This window comes from Hipposideros armiger, unplaced genomic scaffold (genome assembly GCF_001890085.2).
Source record: "Hipposideros armiger isolate ML-2016 unplaced genomic scaffold, ASM189008v1 scaffold_30, whole genome shotgun sequence".
NCBI classification, from domain to species: Eukaryota; Metazoa; Chordata; class Mammalia; order Chiroptera; family Hipposideridae; genus Hipposideros; species Hipposideros armiger.
In genome coordinates this window covers 2,173,285-2,189,164 of record NW_017731380.1, presented here as the reverse complement: position 1 = coordinate 2,189,164, position 15,880 = coordinate 2,173,285, and the positions used below count along the sequence as shown (strand labels likewise).

The following is a 15,880-nucleotide window of genomic DNA, read 5'->3' as shown; positions in this document are numbered from 1 at the left end:
AAGTAATGTAAAAAAACACAAACTTTTAATGATAGTCTAGCTTTACAATATTTTCTTTCTCTCTCTCTCTCTCCCCCCCCTCTGTCTCTGTCTCTGTCTCTCTCTCTCTCTCTTTCTCTCTCTCTCTCTCTCTCTCTCTCTCTCTCTCTCTCTCTCTCTCTCTCTCTCCTTCTTTTTTTCGTCCATGAAAAAAAGGGGCAGAATCTTTTAGAAGCATTGAAATGGCAGCAATGGGGTTGCTGGAAAAATAAAGTTGGACAGCCCAGGTTGGATGGAAAGACCTTGTGTGGCTGAGAGAGACAGCCAGGTGCCCCTATTGAGACAGAGGCAGCCGCAGGATTCTTTTAATACCAAATGCAAAGGGTAAGGGAAAAAAAGAAAAGACAAAGATGGGTTTTTGTTTTCATTCTAAACTAAAACCTAACATTGAAAAGCTCATCAGAGTCGAGTCTGGAGGGCTTTTTGTTTGCTTTTTTCATTTTAAAAATTTGCTCTAAGTCAGCAATTTCAATGGTTTTTAGTGGAATTCTCTGTTGAATACTATATGACATAAGTAGAGGCACACGTGCTCTGATGGGCTGAAGCTGGGTGGAGGCCTAGGAGCTTGGAACTCCTGACCATGACACAAAGCTTGAAAACCACCATATTAAATAAATTATCCATTTTCACTGGCTAAAGTTATTTAAATCCAATTATTTGTCTAAGCAATTCCCTCTGTTGCTTGGATTACATGACCACAACACACTAATGCTCTCTAGGGTCCATGAAGCTGAATTACAGGTTTAGTAGTAGTAGTATTTTTTAAGTTTCAGGAAATGAACTACCCCTTAAAAAAATAAAAACATCTACTATTTCTGGCATAGGTGAGATGTTACAAGGTTTCTGGTCATGTATTTTGTAAAAATCCAATGAATTTTCACTCCTGGATGTTATTTACAAACTTCAGATATATGTGCTATAAATAATCACTTTTATAAATAGTGTAATTTCTTTTCAACACCATTAATGAAGATAGTTATATTATATTTCAGACCTATGAAATCAAAGGCATTTGGTACTCACCATCTCCAAGGAGGTTGACAAGAAACTCCACCTCTGCTAACGAAGCTATGTCTATTAATGCACTCTTCTCAGACTGGCAAGAATGCAAAGCCTCACTCCAGGTCTTTTCTTCTTTCTGAAGCTTATAGCAATTACGATTATAGGGATTCCAGCCAGGCTCACAGCGGGTAGCATAATATTTCCAAGCATCTTTTTCTTTTTAAAGAACAACAACAACAAAAACAATGTCGAGTTCCACATTTTAAAAACATTACTTATTTTTCTTAATATAAGTTGCCATGTGTATACGATGACTTTAAAAATGTGAAAAACAAAAAAATATGAAACAATAACATATACATCAAAGGATTCTAGATCTCAGCATTGAGAATCTATGTTCTAGATCTAGGATCTCATGGATCTCAGTGCTTCATTTTCCAGAGGAGATATCTAAAGCATGAAGAGGTAAGGAGATGTGGTAAAGGTCATATAGCCAAAGCTGAGAGTTAGGGCTCGATAGAAAATTTACCAGCTAGAGTTGTCCGGTTTTAAAAGCTTTTCATGCTGACAAAGGAACATTATGGAAAAAAATTAAATGATCGTCTAAGGATTTTATGTGCCATCTGTGGGTCGAGGTAGATATGTATCCTCAGCTGAAAAGGGTCTGAAATTCTGGCCATTTTCTCTAGAGCAGAGATGACAAATAGCTTTCATCTTGAGGGACAGTCTGAGTGCTTGCAATGTCCCTCTGGATTCATACGAGTATGGACTGCAGGTTAAACTTAACGGAAGTGTCATAATGCTTTGACACTAGGAGGGAAGGCAATGGTGTGCATGCCAAGTTTTGGCTTTCCTCTTCCAGGAGCTTGCTCTTAACCTGGTGATAGCATTTTTACTTTATTTTATTAACCACAACTGAATGCCTCCCTTCAACACTAATTTAGTTAGATACAACTCCACTGCTATTTGGGAAACAAAACATTCTTTTAAAATTGCTTCTAGGACTCTGACAGCAATTACAATAGAATCACAGTTAAAGAATGTTAGCACATTTAAATATCATCTATTCCCATGATTAAAACCTAAAAAAAAATGAATCACCGAGCCCCTTAAAAATGAAACTTTAGGGCCAGGCGAGTGGCGCATTGGTTAAGAGTTGGCTTGGGACGCCAGCTCTGAGCAGCAGGGCCTCGGTTCAGATCCCACGTGAGCACCAGTGAAGCTGTGCCCTCTACAGCTAAGATGGGGAACAACAGCTCGACCTGGAGCTGGGATGCTGTGAGTCACCGGCGATGGCGTAGGCTGCAGTGGGGCTGGCTGGCAGGGGGTGTGAGCTTTCGTGAGCTGCCATGAGGCACCGTGAGTGACCATCCAATGGCCAGTGAGTGACTGCCTCACCTGGGAAAAGCGCAATGATAATACCAACATGGGCCAGTGAAGCGATGTCCTCTACAACTAGACTGAAGAACAAAAAGGACAGCAACTTGACTGTTCCCTTCCATCAGTTCCCCAATAAAATCTTTAAAAAATAAAAAGTGGAACCTTAAACTTCACTGTAAAGGTAAGATAAGATAAAAACAGGAACTTCTCTGATTGAAGCAAGGGCGGGGTCAAGCTAGGAACCTGGGCATCCTGGAAACACAGTTGAAAGACACTGAACTAGAGCATCAAAAGGATTAGTTGAACTTGAAGCAACAGCAAATAATCCAAACAAATTTAGCTTACCTACCTTAATTTCTGGTCTCTGACTTCAATCATCAGATCAAGGCAATAAATAAAACGGAAGAAAAGAAGGGTGGCAGGAGGGCATAAGAAAGAAAACAGAAACAAAAACAAAGAAGGAAGAGTTGGAGGAGGGAAATGAAAGAAGGAAGAGAAGGAGGGAAAGAGCGATAAGGACAGTAACAATTTCAGCACATTCTTGAAATAATGAAAAACAACCTCTACATAAAAAAAAGGCATGATGTTTCTCCTGCCCCCGCCCCCGTATTCTACAATACCCATAGGCTTAGCTACTTAAAGGAAAATGAAAGTTGAAGCCTAATTGTAAGGGATAATATTTTTAAATTATAATTCAGTTTATTATTTTAAATCTAGAGTTGTTTCTAATTGTGCTGGTAATGATTCTGTTAACAATGGTTATGTTTTTATCTCTATGTTCTGAGTTAAGACAGTAATTCCCACAAAACCTAAAAGAGGCAATAGACCTTACAAACAGAAATAATTAGGTTTCAAGGTACTAGATTGTAATTAGGTACTTTAGTCTTAGTTACACCTAAAAGTTTTGTATGTTATTTCGGGAAGGAAGATGTGTTACTAAAATAAATAAATATATATATATATATATATATATATATATATATATATATATAATAATATATTATATTATAATATATATATATATATATTGTGTTACTAAAATATATATATATATGTATATATATATATGGAGTGTAATAGGAAATCAATAAAGTAAAACATTTTATAAGACTATTTTCTAACTTACATTTACCTTCTATGGTAACCATAAATAAAACTCAAAGCTGGAATAGAAAAGGAAGCATGTCTTGTTTTTCTAATGCAGGATGACTAAGAATGTAAATTTTTTAAAAAAGAGGGAGAACATTTAAAAAAAATGTTTTCCACGCTTAGGTTATGTTGCTTTAGTTTTTAGTAAAAACCTGAATGCATTGGTTAAATTCATGGTGCCTTTGGCATAACAGATATTATCTAGTTATACATTTTTTATTCATATAAAAACTAGCTGTAACTAAGTTTAAATTACAAATGAGTAGAAAAAATAGCGGAATTTGAATATATGGAGAGGACAAGTAAGCAACTCATGAGAACAACTTAAAATGAAAACACTTACCAACTACTTTGTGATCGGTGTGATCTAGGTATTTTTTACATATATAGGGCAAAGTGGCCTCACAGTCCCGACTTCTCCAGGTATTTGGCATAAATGAATTAAATGTTCCACAGTGATATTCAACAAATGGCTCAAAATTTGTTTCTGAAAATACAGTGTGTGTGTGTGTATTTAATGTTAGAAGCAAAAGCAGTTAGTTTCATATATACCGATATGCAGTTTTGGCATCAAGGACAGGACCCTTCTCTTTGGCATATATGGTAAATCCTAAAAGATGTTAGATCTACGATCTTGCCATCAAAGTCCAGGCATGACCATGGAATGATTTCCCAAAGATACCAACAGCTGATTTTAGTGTTTTAAAGTAGAGAAATATTTTGTTATTTGTGGCTATTTTTTAAAAAGTTGACTAAAATATTGGCTCTGACCCAAATCCTCCTGCAACCTTGGCTAAATACGTAGCTTACCTTCTTTTGGCCTCCATTTTCCTGTCTGGAAAAGCCTTATGGGAATTAAATCAGGCTTAAATTTTTTTCTAAACTACTTTCAAAATAATATGCCTTACACCTATGTGGGAAATGCCACTATTTCAGGCTGTGGGATGATGCTACCTGTTAAAATGCTACAGGTACCTGGGTTCCAGTTCAGGTAGTTGAGTGGTGTTCCATCAGACCACTGCCAGCCAGCATTTTCATCCAACTGATTCAGACCTATCCACGCTTCCACTGTTTTGCCACTCAAGTGCTCTGAAATGAAGGGAAACATGGAGTTTGAAAAAAAAAAAATCAATGCTACATTTCTTTCTAGTTTTCCTATTCCTGGAGCCTGGAGTCATACATTAATTCCATTCAATGACAGAAGAGGGTTTAAGTGCTACTAAACTCCACCCTGGTGCTTCAGAGTAAAAAAAGCCAGCCTCTTGCTATCTTGAGAAACATAGTAGTTCTCTAATGGCTCACTGACAGCAAGTAGCTATGAAGTGCTCAGTCTAAGCATCTAGAAAAGCTGCCTCTCAATGGTTGTCAATCCATCCATCCAAGACCTTCTAATGGGTGTGAATTCATGCACTGCAGAATTTTAGAGGGTGGAGGAGGAAGCGTCCTGGGCCACTACCAGAAAGTGTTCCTTCTCTTGCCATATGTGTCTGGTGTTCTCAGTTTGGATGCTCAGGAATACAGCTGACAGGTCTGAATCCAAGGGACCAGAGGACCCAGAGGAATCCATAGCAGGTTGGGACATAAAGACCATGCACAATGCAAACGCTTCTTCAGCTTGGGGTGGGAGAAGGTTTTCTGTCAGGCTGGCTCTCTGGCTCCTACTCCTAACCGCTGCACTACAGCCCATCACGTTTTACTTCAAAATAATTTTGGTTACAGGGCCGGCTGAGTGGCTCAGTTGGTTAAGAGCTCGCTCAAGAGTTTGAGCTCTGAGCAACAGCGGTTCGAGTCAGCCCGAGCTGAGCAGCCGTGAGCTGCCAACAGGTGGCGGGATGGCTCAGCTAAAAAAAAATAATAATAATAATTTTGGTTACAAATGCTATGTGTAAATATGTGCATTGACATGCTTGTGCAGAAAAACGTGGCTATCAAAATTATAGAATTGGGGGAAAGTTTTCTTTGTCTTTTTTTTTCTTTTTGTATACCTGAATTTTAAAAATTATTCAAGAATAAACATGTACTACTTGTACTATAAAATTTGGGGGGGGGAAAAAGCGTCAGAAACTTTTAGTGAAAGTGACTAATTTTGTGACACTTTCAAATATTGCCATTTAACCTTATTTACTTATTTAGGTAACACCGGTTGATAACAATATATAAATTATAGGTGTACAACATTATAATTCAATATCTATATATTTTATTGCATGCTCACCACCAAAAGCCTAGTTTTCCTCTCTCACCATATATTTGACCCTCTTTACCCATTTAATCTTTTAATCTATATAGCAGAGCATTATTCTCTTATGGTTCATCTTCTTTGGAACCCAATTTATTTTGAACCAGATGCAGGGGCCCTGTCCGAGACTGAGACCCTGACAGACACGAGTTATAAACAGAGTGACTGTGTGTCCCAGTTTGCCTGGAAAACTCATGGTTTATGTTGGTAGTTCCAGAATAATTATGAATTGCAGCTTCTCAAAAGAGCCTCCGTTTGGATGACCCATTGTATGGTCACCCAGGTTATAAAGATTCACATAACAAGGATTGAGCATCCTCTGTGATAAGATGTTTCAATACAGCAGGGAAAACTGGAAGACCTAACCCACTTAAGGAAAGAGAAAAAGGTGCTTTGTAATTTTGATACCCCAGAAATCACTAAACAGAAACAGCATAACATTCACGGGCCTTGCTCTTCCAAATTCCTGTGACATTAACATGAAGTCTCTTCCTAAAGTGGATCTGATTGGTCCTCTCAATGGTACCATTTGATTAATTCAAATCACGTGTATCCTAAATGGAAGAAGGAGCAACAAGGTGGAAAAATTTCCACATTTCGTATGGAAGTGCTGAGTGGTATTTTCAAATAATCTACTTAAAATATATAAATATTAATTATCTTAGAGCTATTTTGACTACCCTCTTTTCAATTGTTTTAACAATATATATAAAAAATTATTGTGTAATTTATAATCTGTGTTTAAAGGTACCAACACAATCTATTTTGCTTTACAACTAAATTGGCTCATAATTTTATAACAAACTCAAACCTAAATTCCTTTGGATACTTCTTGGTGTTTGTGGCAGCTTAGATAATTCCTTATACCATAGTTAATGTTCACCAGTGATTAGCAAGAAACAGTAGACTATTTTCTTTTTTTTTAAAGATTTTATTGGGGAATTGGGGGAGGGGAACAGCATTAGGGTATTGGGGAAGGGGAACAGACATGTTGCTGTCCTTTTGTTTGTCAGTCTAGTTGTGGAGGACGTTGCTTCACTGGCCTGTGTTGGTATTATTGTTGCACTCTTCCCGGGTGAGGCAGTCGCTCGCTGGTCATTGGATGGCCACTACAGTGGCTCATGGCAGCTCATGGCGGCTGCTGGCCAGCCCCACTGCAGCCTACACCGCCGCTGGCGCCTCACAGCAGCCCAGCTCCAGGTTGAGCTGTTGTTCACCACCTTAGCTGTAGAGGGCAGCATCACTGGCCCTCATGTGGGATCCGAACCGAGGCCCTGCTGCTCGGAGCTGGCATCCCAAGCCAACTCTTAACCAACATGCCACTCGGCTGGCCCAGTAGACTATTTTCATCATTAAAAAATACCTTGGTCAGGGCCGGCCGAGTGGCGCGTTGGTTAGGAGTTGGCTTGGGATGCCAGCTCTGAACAGCAGGGCCTCGGTTCGGATCCCACATGTGGGCCAGTGACGCTGCACCCTCTACACCTAAGATGGTGAACAACAGCTGGACCTGGATCTGGGCTGCCATGAGTCGCCGGGGACGGCGTAGGCTGCAACCCCTGCTGCAGTGGGCTGCCATAAGCTACCGTGTGTGGCCGGCAGCCAGCGTGAGCGGCCAAGAGCCACGGAGAACAGCTGGCCAGTGGCCGGTGATCGATCTGCCTCACCCGGGAAGAAGAGGCAATGATCACAATACCAACATGGGTCAGTGAAGCAACGTCCTCTACAACTAGACTGAAGATCAAAAGGACAGCAACTTGTCTGTTCCCCTTCCCTGATTCCCCAATGCTGCTTCCCTCCCCCAATTCCCCAATAAAATTTTTAAAAAAACAAACAAACAAACAAACAAACAAACAAACAAACAAACAAACAAAATACCTTGGTCAGAACAGGTTTTCCTCTTTATGAATAGACTTCTGTTTTCCTAAACAATACCCAAAATCTAATTATAGAATTGAGGTATTTAAATCAATATCTCTGACATATCTTATTTTTTAATTGTTATGCAAGTTTGATGAATAAGTCCAAAACCTCTTATTAGAAACCCTGGCAATCAAGATAAAGAACAATTGTAATTCATAAATGGTGTGGAAAGTTTTCCATAAAAACCATTATAGGCTATTGATGATTTTGGAAATGGGCGTTTTTCTGTAATATGACTCACTCAAATCAGTTTTAATGATAACCTCCCACTTTTGCTTGGCTGTGGGGAAAGGGGCAGGCCTGCACTGTTCATCCACTTGTTACAATCTTCAGGAAGATATTAATGACTTTCAAAAGCTATAAAATGTGCTCCCTCTTCCATCCAGTGAATCAATCTACTTCTACAAACTTACAGAAAAATAATTTATGTATGCACAAAGGTATGTGCAGAGAGAGTTTATAGTAGCAATGAATAAATATGTAAATAAAAACAAAAAAATAATTGTATCTATCTCTATCTAATAGTAGGTTAGATAAATATATTACTGCTAACCTATAATACTATGTCACCATTAAAATTATGATGTAGATCTCCATTTATAGACATGGACAGATATTCATTATATGGAGTTAAATGAAATAAGTATATGATCAAATTATATGCACAGTTGTTGTTAAATGGTTAACACACATTGAATGTTTGTTGTGTGTACCAGGCAGGCATTTTTCTAAGACTTTACCTGTGTTACATAACATGTAATCCACACTGCCAAGCAGTGGGCATCATTGTTACTATTTCCACTTGATAGGAGGAGGAAGTTGAGGAACAGAGAGGTTAAGTCACTGGCTGGGGTAGCTTTGTTGTAAGTGGTAGACTCAAACCCAGGCAGGCTTTCTGTTCCCTGCTCCTAACCACTGTACAACAGCTGCTTTCTATTTTTTTTCAGTACCGTTTCTCATAGATACTATGTATGTATCCATGTTTTGCAGAAAAACATAGTTATCTCTGGATTGTGGGAGGCTTTTCTTTTGTTTTTCTTTCTGTACACTTAAATTTTTTAAATTACTCTGAAATAAACATGTACTACCTGTGCAATAACATTAGAAGAAAGTGTCAGAAACTGTTAATGAAAGTGACTAATTTTGTGACACTTTCAAATGTTTCCAAAAATTATTTTAAAAAATCTGTATGTACACGTATGCAAACACTTTCAATCTTTAAAGGAGAAGTAAGAGGGGAGTTTAGGTGATAGATGAAACACAAGACCCAGCTCATTAGCACAACTCCTTTGGCATCTGATATTATTCTCTTATACTGCTAGTTAGCATGTGTGTGCTTTTGCTTTTCCAACTAAGTTTTAAGTTCTCAGGCATCCACCAGAAGGCCTCCTGGGTACCTGCACACAGTGAGTAATAGGTAAGATTTTAATTAATGAATGACTTGATGATTTACTAATGGACGCTGAATGGCTAAGATTTCTAGCAGAGCAGGAATTTTTACTTAAAGTTTCGAAGTCTCCCAGATTCAACTGCTTGAGCTGCAAACTCTCCCGGGTCCCTTGTTCAGGCCTTAACTTCTCTTCCCCAAGGAGGAGAAAATAAGGAAGGTATGACTGGATGCCAAATGGAATGGCCTGGGGTTCAAGTCAAAATTCTGGGTGTGAGTTTGGATATGTGAATACAAGAAAAATATTTTCCAAGGATCTTTTCATTGTTCCAGATTATATCGTTGCATACATGGACGTAAATTGTTAACAACAATCATTTTAATTGTATCAGTAGCACTGTTCACCTACTTACTCCTTATGAAATTTTCTTCAGTCCCATCTGCAATACTTAGTAAAGCGCCTCCTTGCATCTGGCAGGAAGAATGTGCCTCGCTCCAGGAGAGAGATGAAAGCAGGTTGAATTGGTAGCAAATGTGTGAATTGAGATCTTTCTCCCAGACAGCGTCACAGCCCACCTCTGCAGATGCTGCAAACAAAGTCCATCAAAACATTAACTATAGGGTCAGCTGAGTGGCTCATTGGTTAGGAGTTGGCTTGGGTCGCCAGCTCTGAACAGCAGGGCTCTGGTTCATATCCCACATGAGGGCCAGTGATGCTGTGCCCTCTACAGCTAAGATGGTGAACAACAGCTCCTCCTGGAGCTGGGCTGCCGTGAGTTGCCTGTGACGGCGTAGGCTGCAGTGGGTCTGGCCAGCAGCTGCCGTGAGCCACCGTGAGTGACCATCCAGTGGCTGGTCTCACCACTGGTGACCTATCTGTCTCACCCGGGAAGAGTGCAATGATAATACTAACATGGGCCAGTGAAGCGACATCCTCCACAACTAGACTAAAGAACAAAAAGGACAGCAACTTGTCTGTTCCCCTTCCCCAATTCTCCAATGCTGTTTCCCTCCCCCAATTCCCCAATAAAATCTTTAAAACAAAAACAAAAAAAAACAACATTAACTATGGTCTCATTTTATCTCTACAGCAATATATTTCTAAGAGAAATTGGAATGGAATGAATCTGACTTGCAACCTAAATTTACAATCTAAAACTTCAGTGCCTTATTGATTCTTGATTAATGGCTCTATGGTAAAATTTGCATTGTTATCCCATTGGCACTTTATGGTTAAACTCTTTCAAGGTTTAAAGGAAATTCTAGAAATTATCAATAAAGAAGCCCTGATTCTTTCTGGGAAAATAATAGAAACCAGTTTTAAGAGAAGGAAATAGAAGTGAAGTATTTGTGAAAATAACACCTGAGTTCTTTGAAAATCAGTCATTTAGAACTTTATACTGAAAGCTGTATGAATTTAAATATTTAATTGAGATAAATACAAATGTTTCAAAAGGCTTTCCCCACCCTTTCAAATACCAAAATTTTACAGGGAATAAAGGATACAGTTGAAATATGAGTCTATAATGAACACTGTTTACAAATAAACATTGAGAGTAGGAACACTGATACTTAGCTTAAGAAAGTTCTTTCAGCCAAAAGGAAGAAAAGCAAAACCTGCTTATAAAACATAGACCGAGGATTAATGTGCTTAAAGTATAATAAAGTGTATGATGTGGATCTGAAATCTGAAATTTACTGAAAATGAAGACCTGGTTTGGGTGCTTTTGCTAAAATTTTAAATTAAAACTCAAGGTAAACTAAGCAGCTACAAGAATTCCATGAACAATCAAACTCAACCAAAGAATTTCAGAATATAGAAAATGTGAACCAAGCTACAGCATCATTGTAACTGATGGAGAGGCAATCTGCTAAAATCTAGAACAAGCTTTTCCACAGTGTGATCCACAGAATAATACAGTTCCTGTGGGACCCTGGAACAGTCTCCCTGGTCACCCTCTCTGGGTGCTCCAGGAGTGTCTCTTGTGAGGGTTGTATATGTCCTCTTGTTATAGTTGAGCCTTGATTGCTATTGGCAAGTCAGTGGGTGGGATTGACTCTCAGGCTGATTGGCTGGGGGATTTGGCCACATTGACAGATTATGGGCTGCTATCTGGGGGGCTTCCCTCACTGAGTGGGATTTTACCCAGTGGGTCTGGTGTCTGTTGAGACCCACCTTTGTGTATGCTACTTGTGGGGCCAATTGGGCAGTGGTCTGAAGCCAACCTCCAAGTATATTGGTTTTGGGGCCTTTTAAGAGAGGCTCTAGTGCAGGCCCAGTTCACCCACTTTCTGTGACTGGCTGGGGGCTACCTGATTGGAGTTATAAAGCAATCCACAGTTGTTTGCTGCTGTGCTAAACCTGGAGGCACGTGGGAGAGGCCATGCCGTGAATTGAAGATGGCTACCACCAGTACCAGGTCTGCGGTAGCTCCACAAAAGTCCAGTGTACCCCGAGGCTTGCTGCCACCTGCTGGCTCCTTTAAAGTTCAGCTGTTGCTAGAGCCTAATGCAGTATGAAAGTTGGGTGAGGCAAGGTCTTAGGGAGTCACTAGTGTGGGAAGAGTTGTGGTTACCAGATTAATGTAAATTCTGGTTGATGCCAGTGCTGAGCCTAGAAGACTCAGCAAAAGTCTCAGAGCACACTAAGGCTAGTCGCAGTCTGTCTAAGGCCTGCTGGACTCTGATAGGTTTCCAAGAAAGAGTGCAGTGTGGGTGGGGCTGGCTGCTCAAGAAGAAAGTGCCTCTGGCATTGGGGGAGTTGGGTGAGATAGGGTCTCAATGATTCAGCAGAATGGAGTGAGCAGAGCTCAACAGACCAATCAGATTCAGATTTGGTCCATGGGGGTGGGCTCAACACAGGAAAGATGGCACCTGCCTGCCGGCTGCATAGGAGCAGAACCCCTCACAGGGAAAATGGCAACTGTTTTCCAGCTCTCGCACTGAAGCTACACACCTCAGTCTGTCCCCATATGCCTCCGACACATTCCGAGTCACTGTCCCTCAGCTCAGGGTGAGTGCCTGCAAGTTAGGGAGTCTGTGCATGGGCAATTTAAGAGGACATCTGAGTTTCCTGCAGCCTTTTGTCCCAGCTGGATGGTTGGAATACCCACTGTTTTTCACAGCCTGATATCGTAGGGGCTCCTCTTCCTGGCAGAAGTACTCTGGGCTGGGAAGCCCCATGTGAGGTTTCTTGCTTCTCTGGAGGAAACCTCTGCTGTGGAGATATCCCTCCTTATTCTCAACTGCCACATGGAGGTTTGGGGCCCATTTTTCATCTCCACCCCTTCAACCAGTCTCAATGTGGTTTCTTCTTTGTATTTTCAGTTATAGGACTTCTGTTTGGCCAGACTTCAGGTGGTTCCCCAGGTTGACAGTTCTATAATTTAGTTGTAATTGTAATGTGTTCATGGAAGTATGCAGGCACAGTGTTTATCTACTCTGCCATCTTGGCTCTCCTCTATATAGCCTAGTTTTGTTAGGTTTCCCTTGGTTTTGGATTATCTGTGCCAATTGTTAAGCTTAACTGAAAGAAAACTTCCAGTCAAATGTTTGCAACAGGTGCTCATATTCTCTTAATAAGTAAGTTCATTTGTCATTGAAATTTGGTTTTAACTAAAATATAAGCATTTGTACTTCAGTGCAGGCAGACACCAGTCATCTCTCTGTTTCTCTAGGTGGGCTGCATGTCACTCCATGGATCTTAGTGGAAGGTTTTACAGTAACAAATGGAATGAAAATACCACCCGGAGCCAGGTGCTGTGATGTGCTGTCTTGATACCCTTCAGGACTAAAAGCCTTATTTCCCCAGCTGCCGGCAGACATCTCTCAATATTAAGCCTTCTTTAAGGGTTTCCTTGGTTGAAGAGTCTCTGCCAAATTTTACTTTCCTTTCCCAAAATCCACCGGCAAACCATGACTGGTCAGTTCAGGGCTATAAACCCTTCCTCTCATCCCAACTAGGGGCAAATCTAGCTTGAAAATACCTTGTAGAGTTAGTCAGGCCTGCATCACAATTCTGCCAATCCTGCTGTCTTCCCTTCTTCCAACATGTATTGATCCTGAGAACACTGCCCAAGAAAGCTCCTGCAGGTTAATCTCTGCCTCAGAGACTGCTCTCTGGGAACCCACTTGGCACAGGCTTCCATCTTGGACTGGGGACTTTGCATTTATTGATTTTTAGCTCTCTAGGTTTTTCATATATAATCTCTTTTTCCAGGCCACTGAAAATGCAAGATTGAAGGCTGGTGTCTCACGTACATTTAATTACCCTGAAAAATTAGAATCTAAGGGCTAGAACCCTATTGTTATATTTCTTTGCATCTTTGGTTATCTTTATATGATCTCTTCTGTCGCTAAATTATGAACTCCTTGAGGGAAGCAACTGTGTGTATATATCTTTGAATCTCTATTATTTGATGAGAGATGACCCAAATCTTTTGCATGATGTTACAAATAGGTGATAGTACCCCTCCCAAAAATGCACGTCTCTTAATGAACTGAGGCATATTTCCGTCAGCACTGATTTTATCATGGATTATGATTGAGATGCAGACATCCCCTTTTCTCTGTTAATGTGTCCTGTTTTTCTTCCCTAAGGATACAGCTTTGCTATTGTCCCAGGTGTACTGTATCTTGCCACTTTTTAAAATTATTGAATTTTTAAAAAAATGAATTCTTGGGCTGGCTGAGTGGCGTGATGGGTAAGAGCTGGCTTGGGACACCAGTGGGCCCCAGTTCGGATCCCACATATGAGGGCCAGTGACACTGCCCTCCACAACTAAGATGCTGAACAAAAGCTCAACTTTGAGCTGGGCTGCTGTGAGTCGCCAGCGACGGCATGGGCTGCAGCCCTTGTGGCAGTGGGTTGCCATGTGCTACCGTGTGTAGCCAGCAGCCAGTGTGAGCGGCCGCCCAGAAGCCGGCAACTGATCTGCCTCGCCGGGGAAGAGCGCAATGATGGTGCCAACTTGGGCCAGTGAAGCAACGTCCTCCACAACTAGACTGAAGAACAAAACGATAGCAACTTGTCTGTTCCCCTTCCCCCGATTCCCCAGTGCTGTTCCCATCCCCCCAATTCCCCAATAAAAATCTTTTTAAAAAAATGAATTCTTATACTATTAGAGCAACTGCAATATGCAAAGTTACTATTTTTTTTTCTCCATTTGCTTTTTCATATACTCAGCAAATAGTTACTGATTATGTGCTTCCTGCAAAGTGCTATGTTGATAAATCTCACATGAAAGGGATACCAGGCCAAGTCAGGACTTCTTGCTTTATGTTCTCAATGCCTTACATGTTCCTTGGTAGCCCTGATCACAATGGAATTTAGATGATGCATTATGTGATTTCTTGTTGGTTATCTGTTTTTTCCCCTGATAAAATGTAAGTATTAGGCAAACAGGTACCAGGTACCATCTTTTTCATATTATTCCTCCAGCTTGCCCCTCAGCATGTAAGTTATTGGGTGAAAGAGAATACGCCATGAAAGGAAGCTGAGAAGTGATGGCCATACAAGAAACAGGAAAACTATAGTGTGGGTCCCAGAAACCCAAGGAAAGAGATGGTATCAATTTTGTTACTTATTGCTGACTGTTTGAGTAAGATGAGGACTGAGTCCTTTGGTGACTTTAGGGGGCACTGTTTCAATGGAGGAACTCAATCACCTGCCTTCTCTCTGCCTGCCCCTAACAGATGAGCACTGCCAAAAAAAATCATTCCCATCAATTTATTATCAACCACCCTCAATACTGTTTGAAAATATTACTAGTTTTCTCTAGTAAGCCTGCTCACCCAGCAGCCACAATGCCCATTTTATGACTTTCTTCTTGTCCAAACCTCTCACTCCTTCCACCTTCTCTGAAAAAGTCCACAGGCACTGGACTAATTTCGCCTCCTTTTCTTCCATCACCTAATCCATCAGCTTTCTTGGACCTGTATTATCTTCTCTCTCTTCCCTCCAATAGAGAAACTGTCTTTACATCTCTCTATATATGAAAGGCCAGTCTGTCCATCTATAAACTAGACTCTTACTTTGTCCTGTCTTCTGAGAGACCATATATACTCCACTGGTTGCTTTCACTTTCCTGTATCTTCAACTTCTCTCTGATAGATCATTCCCAGATGCATTCAAAGATGGCCTACCATGTTTTGTCCTTAAAAAGTAAGAAACAACAAAACTCCATCCCCTGGCCTCTTCATCCAGTCACTGTCTTCTCTCTACCCCATTAGTCACATACTTTTATACTCTACTATCTCCAATTCTTCATCTCTCATTTACTCTTTTTGAAAAAGAAGTCTTATTGAGATATAATGTAATGTACCATATAATTCACCCATTTAAAATATAGAATTCAATGGTTTTACTATATTTAGAGCATTGTGCAACCATCAGCACAGTCAATTTTAGAACATTTTCATCATCCCCAGAAGAAATCTAGTATCCATTAGCAGTCAATCCCCATTCCCCCACAATTTATTTGTTGAAAAGACTATTTTTTCCCTATTGAATTATCCTGGCAAACTTGTCAAAAGTCAATTAACCATAAATGTGGACTCTCTCAGTTTTATTCCATTTTGACCATCCTGCACTGTCTTGATTACTACAGCTTTGTATAAGTTTTGAAATTGGGAAGTGTAAGTCTTCCAACTTTGTTGTTTTTCATGATTGTTTTGACTCTTCTGGGCCCTTTGAATTTCCACATAAATTGTAGGATATGCCTGTCAATTTCCGTAAAAAAGCCAGCTAGAATTTTTATAGAGAT

General features: G+C 40.3%; 1 protein-coding gene across 2 annotated transcripts in view; it reads right to left on the bottom strand.

The window, feature by feature from the left end:
* The window catches only part of PLA2R1 (phospholipase A2 receptor 1), a 114,823-nt gene that overhangs the window by 74,340 nt on the left and 24,603 nt on the right, over nucleotides 1-15,880 (bottom strand). The window contains exons 4-7 of one of the 2 annotated variants that reach the window (XM_019636807.1): nucleotides 9,530-9,703; nucleotides 4,546-4,659; nucleotides 3,914-4,057; nucleotides 1,063-1,257 (exon numbers count right to left, since the gene is read on the bottom strand). In XM_019636807.1, coding sequence (XP_019492352.1) covers nucleotides 1,063-1,257; nucleotides 3,914-4,057; nucleotides 4,546-4,659; nucleotides 9,530-9,703 — 627 coding nt within the window. The remainder of the gene's footprint in view (nucleotides 1-1,062; nucleotides 1,258-3,913; nucleotides 4,058-4,545; nucleotides 4,660-9,529; nucleotides 9,704-15,880) is intronic. The other variant, XM_019636808.1, reaches the window with a different exon arrangement.